Source organism: Corvus brachyrhynchos, unplaced genomic scaffold (genome assembly GCF_000691975.1).
Source record: "Corvus brachyrhynchos isolate BGI_N302 unplaced genomic scaffold, ASM69197v1 scaffold194, whole genome shotgun sequence".
Taxonomy (NCBI): Eukaryota; Metazoa; Chordata; class Aves; order Passeriformes; family Corvidae; genus Corvus; species Corvus brachyrhynchos.
The window spans coordinates 4,987,307-4,997,309 of record NW_008237890.1 but is presented as its reverse complement, the minus strand read 5'-3'; the positions used below and the strand labels follow the sequence as shown (position 1 = coordinate 4,997,309).

Below are 10,003 nucleotides of genomic sequence, written 5' to 3'. Positions count from 1 at the left end.
AAGCAGGTATGGGCACTGCGTTTTTGCAGCAGGTTTTGCAGCACCTTGCTCTCTAGCATGCACACCTGCAAACTCACTACGGCTGTGCAGCAGAGGGAAGGAAGGCAGGGCAGCGCACGCAGAGGTGCTGCTGTCCCCAGGCATCCTGGAGTCTCCCCAGCTGCTACCACCCCCACTCTCGGTCTTGGCCTCAAAGGAACGAGAGGTGGGTTGGTTCTCACGAGCAGGGCCACTGATGGAGGGGACAGGGACACAGGAGAGAGATGCAAGATCTGCGGCTGGGAACGGATTCTCAGTGGAGGGAGAAGGGCCCAACGCAGCACGTTATCGACGTGTGGGAGGGGCCAGGGATAGAAGAGGGACCACACACGGTAACATAAGCAGGAGCAGGTGGGGGAGGGGGACCACGTGCGGGTGAAAAGCCCACCACTACTGCTTGGGCTTCCACATGGCATCCGCCATCTTGTTTGAGGGGAGTGGAGGTGGGAGAACTAAAAATAAAGGTAGCAGCTGGGATTGCGGGACCGATTCTGCTGCCACCGCGATCTTGGAGCAAATTTGAAGTAGAGGAAACTGGGGAAGTGGGTACAGGGAAGAGGTCTGGGAAGGAACTTGGAGTAGCCTGGCCATCACTACCCCAGGCAGGGATCAAAAGAAATCAGGAGGAGGCAGGCAGATGATAGCAAACCTGTGCACTCTGGCAGAATCCACCTCCCAGTTTCTCTTGAAGGAGGGCAGAGGGATCAGGGATGCAGGGAGAGGGAAGCGGTAAAGGGTTTTTTAAAGTGGGGTTAGCATTTCTTAACCGTTTCACAAGACTATCAACAGCTTTTGCTAGCTTGTAAAGCAAATAACCTTCTCCCGACATAAACAACCATCACACAAAGTGTTTTAAATGCTCAACTAACCACTGCATAAATAACCACTGCACAAAATGTTTTAAACCTTCCCTGGTATAACGATAATTTTCCCGAACAAGGACTCTTAGAACTGGGAGAAAAACTCCTCTCAGGAGATGAGAGAATTCTGCCCCATCTCCCTCTCTTCCCAACCCTCGAGATAAAAGGCAATTAACAAAAAAGGATACAAAAGTGACCCGTATTACCTTAGAGAGTCAAATAAAAGTCTTAAGATTGGTCCACCGACTTTAGACCAGTCTTCTCTTTCCCCAGAAGGTTGTCAGTCTCCGCTGCTGAGCCCCTGATAGAACTCAGAGGTTTCTTTGGGGCTATGGCTGCTCAAATGGGACTTAAATCTAGGAACTACTGGAGACACTGTCGGGGATGGTCCGAGGCCATTCAGTTGAGGTGCTGTGGGGTCCCTGCCCAGCTCCATGGGGTCCTGCGTGCCCCCACAGATGCACGGGCGGGTTCAGTGCTACAGTCGGTAGCAAAGAGTCCAGAAGGGCATTTGGGTGCGTTCCGCCAGGAGCATTCATTGCTGCTACACTGTCGAAGGTTACAGAGGCAAATACAAACATGAGCCCAGAACTCACAGTTTTATGCGGGGCTGGGGCAAAGGCGGGACTTGGGAACGGGGTCCAGTGGGGAAGCTCAGGGGGAGTGAGGAGGAGGTAGAGGCTGACAGCCAAGCGGGGAATCCAAACTGGGATAAATTAACAGAACAGAGCAATGCATCCTGGGAGAAGCCTTTTTGGTCACCCTAACAAGAAGTGGTTCTTGTGTTACTTGGGACTTGTCTTACTGAAACTCTCTGTCCCTTGTGATGTATGTTCACCGCCCACCACGCAGTATTTTCATTCTAGCAGTTGGAAGCAATGCAATGTTTGCCTTTTAGCCCCTGTCACATGACTTGATTCAATTTTTGTCCATCAGTAGTTCCTTGCTTCTTGTCCTTTTTGTAAGACTTCCAAGCTTAAACCAGAACTATGCAATCCATAAAAGGACCCAAATTTAATATGAAGACAAATTCTCTTACTCATTTTGTCTTTGCTTGCTCTGAACATTCTGTAACTTTTAGTTTTGTTATGTACACTGAATGTATACTGACTTTGGTTACATTGGGTCTTCTAGGCAATGCTGCAATAATAAAAAAAAGAATTGCTGTTTTCTCTTTTTATTTGCTGCTCTTACACAACATGCCAGGTTGCCATTTTAGCACCAATGAATTCCTGCTTCATAAGATACCCCAAGTTACTGTGTTTCTAGTTTGAAGGAGAACATGGAAAAAGATGTAAGGAGTTTCTGAAGTATTGTCAGAAGGTGATGTATTCCAGGTGTACACTTTCTTCTTTGGGATATGGAGAGATGCTAATCCTCATATCACAGTGCGAAGGACTGTAGTAATAAGAAACAGATTCTTTCTGCTAATGTATGATACAAATTGATACACCTTATCCTGACAATTGAAAAGAGGTGTTCTGTGGGTGGCTGAGGTAATTGTAAACTATAACTTGTGTGTTACCAGTCATTCTAACTAGGTTGAAATTTGGGTATAAATAATCAACAGTAAAAAGTTTGTCTAATATTTTGTTTCACTGCAGAAATCTGTCACTTCATTTAAGCAGTGCTTCCAGTAGCATCAGACATTCCTAGTTACATCTCTAATTGGAAGAAGACACAAAACATGTTGCCAAGAGATAGGTTTTCTTAGTGTAACAGCTTTTCTGCAGTGTAGTTCTTTCACCTTTTGAGTTCCATTCAGGTTCTTCAGCTTCAGCAGCAGCATCACTTTTCACACTGTCTTTCTTGGTCAGGTTCTGTCTAGAGCCATTGGGTTGTTCTTCACAGTTTTTTCCCTATTTTTTTACTGAAAGGAAAGAAAAAGCTTTTTTTTCCACCGGTCATATTTTAAAAGTGTTCCTCTAAGTGAACCTTAAAATTACTGGAAGAAGAAACTTTTCTTAGTAGGAATGGTTTAACTGGAGTCCTCCATCCAGTTCTGGGCTACTCAATACAAATGGAGGAACATGAACATACTGGAAAGAGAGACCCATGAAGGGCCATGAACATGAGGGACTGGAGCATTTATGCTGTGACGAGAGGCTTAGAGAGCTGGGACTGCTCAGCCCTGGTGAACTTATGTGGAATCTCTGCAATTTATACAAATATGTGAAGCAAGGGTGCAAAGAGCCTGGGTCAGACCCTTTTTAGGGGTTTCTGGTGACAGGACCAGCAGCAAGGAGCATAAACTGAAACATAGGAGGTTTTCTCTGAATATAAGGAAGATTCTTTTTTTTTTTCCTGTGAGGGTCACCGAGCACTGCTACATGTTGCTCTGTGAGGCTATGGAGTCTTCATTCTTGAAGATACTTAGAAGTCTTCTGGACATGGTCCTGGTCAGCCAGCTGTGTGTTTCCCTGCTTGAGCAGGAAGATTGGACCAGTTTGAATTACAGAAAGAATGCAGTAATGCAGTAGATTATGCAAATTTTCTTCTGAATTTGCCCTTTAACTTTAGAAGGCTTTCCTTTTGATAGTCTTCTCCTTCCACCCTGTGCTAGGTGTTATTAAAAGCGAGTTTTACTTGGAGCAAGTCAAGCCCTTTAGTCAGCTTTTGTTCTTACTTGTGGGTAGTCCTTGTTGGTGCTATTGGAGTACATCTGGAAAAGGCTTTCTAGATGGGACATCTTGTAAAATAAAATAGGACACAGTAAGTGTTACTTAATCTGAAAAAAAGCTGCCAGTAAGGATGTACTTGGATTGTTTCTTTGAGGCATCTCTGAAAATGTCAGGTCATTCAATCATGCATCTTTCATGGGGTTTTTTTCCAAAGCACTTCCTTTTGAGTTTAGTTCTTAAAGTATGATGTCACTGTTATGCCAAAGATTTTAGATGAGATGGAGCAACCTTCTGCTTTTCCAAGAAGAAAAAAATTGTAGTATGATAGTTGGTTTTTGGTTTGTTTTCAGTTGCTTTGGCTTGTGCGTTGAAATGAGCCTTCTCTTTTCAGTACTTCACTCAACAGCATACAATTCACAGTGCTGAGACTTCAAAGGCATCTTATTTCATGTTCTTGTTAGTTCCCATGGTGTTTGGCTGTTGCAGCTTTCCTGTTCACAAGGATGTTGCCATATTACCCTCTCCTCAAAGCTGGGGAAACACGTGCATATATTTTCAGCCCCTACTAATAAGGGAAAGATGCTTATCTACTTGGTGAGTCTCTGTGACTGTCATTTAACAGCTAAGGGTTTTTTTGAGGGGTAGGACTTCTGGATATTTTAGTCAGGGAAGGAGTGGATATTTAAGTGTGTAATGTCCTGGTTTCCCTTGGGATAGAGTTAATTTTCTTAGCTGGTGCAGTGCTGTGTTTTGTATTTCGTATGAGAATCCTTTTGATAACACTGCTTTAGTTTTTACTAAGTAATGTTTCCCTCGGTTTAGAGTAAACATTCTTTAGCAACAACTAAAAAATCTGTGAGTTTTGAATTTGATTCTCATACGAAATACAAAACGCAGCACTGTACTAGCTATGAACAAGAGACTTATGTCTATCTTAGCTGAACCTGGGGTTTCTGGGGAGTTTATGGGGAAGCTGGTATTTGTTTTAAGGGTAGCAGAGTGCTTGAAATCAGCTTCTGAGGCTCCAGCATCTTTGCCAAAAAGGGGTATAGTATAGGCCGCAAAACATTCACATCAGGGAATTTGGTGCAGTTTAGTCAGTTGCCATATGCTTTTTGTGGCTAGTTCTGGTAACAAGAAACAAAGACAAAAATAAAAGAGTTGGAGAAACATGCTTCCCTCTAGCGACCTCTGCTCTTGCTTTGTTAGTCCCCAGTGTCCTCTCTGCACGTTACAATGTGTCCCCTGGGTAAGACAGTGGTGGTATAGGAGAAAGTCAGGTGTGAAGTAGTTACTTTGTTTTTACTGTTCCTTGTTTCTTACGCAGCAACTGCGGTGTGGGCTCCTCCATGGCCTGCAGCCCAACCCTGGCGTGTACCTTCTGTCTGCCCTCTGCCAGTGCTTGGTGTTAAGGGAATTTCCATGTCTGACCATCCAGGAAACACTGACAGTCACAGTTGCCACCACCTGAGCTGGGTCTGAGGCCCTTTGCAGCGGACAGCTCCAGTGATCCCGTTGGGTGTACTGCTGACTCTCTGCACACACCACACTCACACAGTCAAACAAGGTTTCCTTACTGGCTTGACCCTGACTTTCTGTTAGCAGTGTCAGATAGCTGGATCCATAAAATAATTTAATCATGATGTTACCACAGAATAAGAGCTTGAGTGCTTCCTGGGAGGGAGCCTGGACAAAGGAAGCCCTGGACATTTATACCGTCGCAGTCCAAGGTTGGAAACTGTTGGGTTTTACAATTGAGTACTTGGTCCCAGCTGTCTCTTGAGTGTCCACTCACCTGGCTGGCCACCATTCCCTTTTTATGCCAAGTTCAAGATCTCTTGCCTCTGGCTTCTGCCGCTCACAGCTCAATCTGCGATGATACCGGTTACCTTCACTAAATGTACTCCTCAACATGAGGCAGCTCCTCTAGGCTGGAGCTTGGCTTGGGCAATGGCTTGTGTGTCTCCTCTTTCAGTCTGTCCTTGACTCTGGCACCTCTTTTGCCTCAGAACGTCTTTGTGCCCTCTGCAGGCATCTTGTTCTGTGCATGACCATCCATCTCTCCGTCCTCTCTCCCCCTTCTCCCATTGCTATTTGGGTGAAGGCACCATCTATTCCCAGGTGAGGTGGGATGTTGAGGGCCTGTTCACCCCTTGCCAGTCACCTCCCCAGGACCAAATGGGCAGTGTGCTCAGGGCAGTGGTGGACTTGGTTCCACCCATGTCACCGGCACCTGCCCATGAGCAGAGGGATGAGCGTAGGCAGTGAGGGATCTTGAAAGTGAAGGCAAGTAGTTGCTTATGGAAACTGAGAGGAAAGGTAACGTAACTGATGAGTAAATATGCCATTTTCCCAATGTTTTAAAGTAGAATAATGTATTACGGCCTGCTAATACGTTGCACTATTCAGTTCATAGGTGAATGGACACATTTCTTTGGCTGCGGTCTTGGTGGTGAATGCATCTTAAGATATTCCTTGATGGTATTAAAGGGGCAGACTTGTCAGCTCTTTGTACAGGGCATTCACTTGCAATTTTTTTCCTCTTTTTTTGTCCTTTTACTGGGCCTATGTCCCAGTCTGGGAGTGTGCCCTGAGCCTGTCATGGAGGTGGGGAGACTCGAATACACCAGGACCAAGATTAAGAGACAAGGTCAAATGTTGGTGATCGAAATAGTAATTCACTTTTATTCACTGTCAAAGAAAAGCGTGAGGAAGAAAATAGAAAAGTAGGGAAAAGTGGAGAATTACAAAAAATGAGAAAGGTAGTCACCACCAAGAATCTGCAGCAGCCTGTGAAGATCCTTCTCTCCTCTGTTGGTGGGTAGAGCTCTGCTGGGACTTGCTGCCCTCTCATTTCTATCTTGGCTGAGTGGTGTTTTGTGGCACTGACTCAGCAGTTTCACTGCAGTGTGGGGGCCATGAGAATGGCACGTGCATCGAGGTTCACGACATTCCTGGGAAATACCCCAGTTCCTGGTGGTGGTGCTGCCGTGGATGGCCATGGCCCTATGTAGCACCACGTGTTCAGTTGTGGAGAGTTCTGGCACCTGGGTGTCTCAGTTTGCACTGTCTGCAGTTTAGGCTCAAGAAGCTGCAATCTGCTTTTGCTTTGTAAATGCCACTGTTGCCTCCAGTGGACCCAAGCAGTGGCAAAATGGGTTGTTTTCTAGCAGTTCTCCACTGCATTTTTTATCTTAGTAAGGCCTTCTGAGAGCCAGATTTTCTGTTATATTGCCAAGACTGTAATGTTCTGAGAGCAGTATTTATACTTCGCAGATGTTGCTTGTAACTGCTCGTAAGGGAGTTGGGAGGGCAGAAAGGAGCTTGTAGGTTGGGCTGAAACCCAAACCCACTTCCCCAGTGGGGGAAAAGAAGCGTCAGGGGAGTTCTGCCAGCTTTATTTGCAGGAGCTAGTATATAAGAGGGAGAAGGCCATACGCAATGTAATGGAAGAAAAAAGAGTAATTTAGGCTTTATCTCTATGTTTTTAACTTCTAGTTCACTAATTACCTTACTGTAATCCTTTTTCTGCTTACATTTGCAGGAACAAGTAGTTGAATCACTTAGGATTGATAGTGTATTTTAAAATACACTTCTTTATAGTAGCATCAGAAGTTATATTTGACCAAAACAGGTTTTTTTTCTTAACTTTCAGATATGTTAAGATATATTATTCAAAAGAAAAGACTTATATTGCAGTATTGATAATGGAGAAGTTAGTCGTTACAGCACTAGAGTTTTAAAGTTTAATAATAAAGAAATTGCAAGTTAAATTGAAAACTGGAAAGTAATGAAATAAAATGAATAAGATGTATTTAATATTCTAGTCCTTCTAATAAGGAATTCCTTGACATGATGCTTTCTTCAGTAATGTATGTGGGAGATTACACCTCAGGTGAGGAGGGGATTTAGATCTCATTTTTGATGTTTTTTTTAATTGAAGCCCCATCCAGCCGTTAACACTCCTATCAATGAGACTGTTGAAGAAAGCAGTCAGGAGCCTGCTGAGGGGAGTGAAGAAAAAGCAGGAGCCAAAAGAAAAAAGTATTCTGTCCCAAAAGTAAGTGATTGAATTTCTGCTTTGTTCTGCCAGAAACATTTTCAAGTCAAAACTATATTGCCAAGTCTTTACTTAAATACTTTAACAGTGGTTTACTGTTGTAACTGCCTGTGCTTGCTTCCTTTCAGATATACTTACAGTAATACTTCTGTCCTTCTGTTTTCCTTATATGGTGCTCTGTATGTTTTTTGAAAATTAATTTCTTTACCAGCCTGCATTTCTGTATCATAATACACTTAAACTAAATTCATACAGTACTTCCTAGGCAGGAGAAGTTGGAAATGATCACCAAGAATTAGTTAAACTTACCCCTTTCTGTTTTTGAAGACTTTTTCATATGATAGGCAGGTATGACTGTAATTTTCAATTATGACCATTCATATTGAAAAGCGGAACAGAGCATTAGGGTCTGTCATGGGTGAAAGGGTACTTGAGTCTGTGTGTCAGAACAGATTTATAAGAATTGGCTTGAATTAGATCATATCCTTAATGAACAACTTAGGATATAGAGAATTTAATAGCTGTATCAATTCAACTCTTGAGCCAGAAATCAGTATGCAGTAGTTTTTACAGACAGAGTTTAGCTTCTTTGCTTTGTAAATGTGTGCATACCTTAGAAGCCTTCCAAAACAAGATTGTGTTTTCTTTAAACATACTGCATTTATCCTAAAAAAAAAAGTCATTTCAGTCTGAAGCACCTTTGTTTCAATTTGCTGGAGCAGTACATAGTTTATACTGTAAGAGGTGAAGCTTCATAGCTTACTGTACATTTAATGATTTAATAGTACACTGCTTTGAACTTTTGTCTTTTCTTGAATGTTATGTTGATATGGGGATATTTTTCATATGGCACGGAAGAGATACTGTGTATTGTCAACTCTTCTCAGTGGTTTTAAGAATAGAATTCTAAAACGACAAAAATTGTCATGCAGGTGGGATTGATACATTTATGATATCTCATTGTCGTCACTAATTTCTGGAAATTACTACTCAACAGGATGGGCAGTGCCCTTAAATTAAATGTCAGACTCTTTTGAATAGACTTGCCTTTATTCTTAACCTCTGTTTCCATTTTGATTATTTGCCAAGATTTAATGTAGTTTCTCTGTAAGTGTTGCAAGCTGTTCTTCAGTATTGTTTCACAATTGTAACTGAAGAATTTGCAAATGTGTCAAATACATAGCACCTGTTCCTTATCTGGGGTTAGTTTTAACTGCGTTCGCAAAACCAAAACTAGTATTTTAAAGGTTAAAAAAACCCCAACAAAACAGGGAAAAGTACATGAATTACAATCTCACAAATGGTAGAACAACTTACTTGTGGTTTGTTTACTATATGTCCTGGTTTTGGCTAGGATAGGGTTGGTTTTCTTCTTAGTAGCTGGTGCAGTGCTGTGTTTTGGGTTTGGTATGAGAATAATGTTGATAACACACTGATGTTTTAGCTTTTGCCAAGTAGTTTTTACCCTACACCAAGGACCTGTCAGTTTCCCGTGGTTTTTCAGTGAGCAGGTGCACAAGAACCTGTGAGGAAGCACAGCCATGGCATGTATCCTTAACTGGCACTAAATTTGTGCTGGTTTGGTCAAATTTAGAAATATATCCTCTGAGAGAAGGCAGGCTATAACCATTCTTCCCCCACCAGGTTCGGGAAAAATAAATTTTCCTCAAAGGAAAGTGAAAGAGATAAAAACTATTTATTTAACAAACACACAGGAAAAGGATAATAATGCTAAATAATAAAACCCCTCACTCTGCTGAGAGAAACCTGGGAAAATTTCAAGAGTCCTTCCGTAGATATCTCTCTCCCCCTCCTTGGAGCTGGGACGGGGTGGTGGGCCCACCTCCAGGGCCAAGGCCTCAGTGGAAAATCCTCCCAATGTATTCTGATGTTGAAACTGTCCAGCAGAGAGAAAAAGAAAAAAAAATGAAGTCCCAGGAAAACAAAAGTTCAACTTTCCAAAGGAAAAAGAGCTGAGGCACAAAACTGCAGAAAGCTGGCTGGAAAGAAAAGCTTCCCTTCCCTCCCGCTCTTCTCATGCAGAATCACAGAATGGGTCAGGCTGGAAGGACCACAGTGGGTCATCTAGCTCAACTTTCTGTTCAGTCATCCCAGGGCACACAGCACAGGATTTTGTGTCTAGACAGTTCTTGAATATCTCCAGGGAGGGAGACTCTACAGCCTCTCTGGACAACCTGTTCCAGTGCTTGGTCACTGCACAGTAAAGAAGTTCTTCCTCATGTTCAGGTGGAACTTCCCTGTGTGTCAGTTTGTGCCTGTTGCCTTCTGTGCTATGGACTGGCACCCCTGAGCAGAGCCTGGCTCCATATTCTTGGCACCCTCTCTCCAGACACTTCTACATATTGATGAGGTCCCCTCTCAGTTGTCTCTTCGTGAGGCTGAAAGAGCCCAGCTTCCTTGGC

At 43.2% G+C, this 10,003-nt stretch overlaps 1 protein-coding gene across 1 annotated transcript in view; it reads left to right on the top strand.

The window, feature by feature from the left end:
* The window catches only part of PSIP1 (PC4 and SFRS1 interacting protein 1), a 37,810-nt gene that overhangs the window by 8,212 nt on the left and 19,595 nt on the right, over positions 1-10,003 (top strand). Inside the window, exon 4 of the mRNA XM_017732889.1 lies at positions 7,464-7,580. Within this exon, the coding sequence (XP_017588378.1) occupies positions 7,464-7,580 (117 nt within the window). The remainder of the gene's footprint in view (positions 1-7,463; positions 7,581-10,003) is intronic.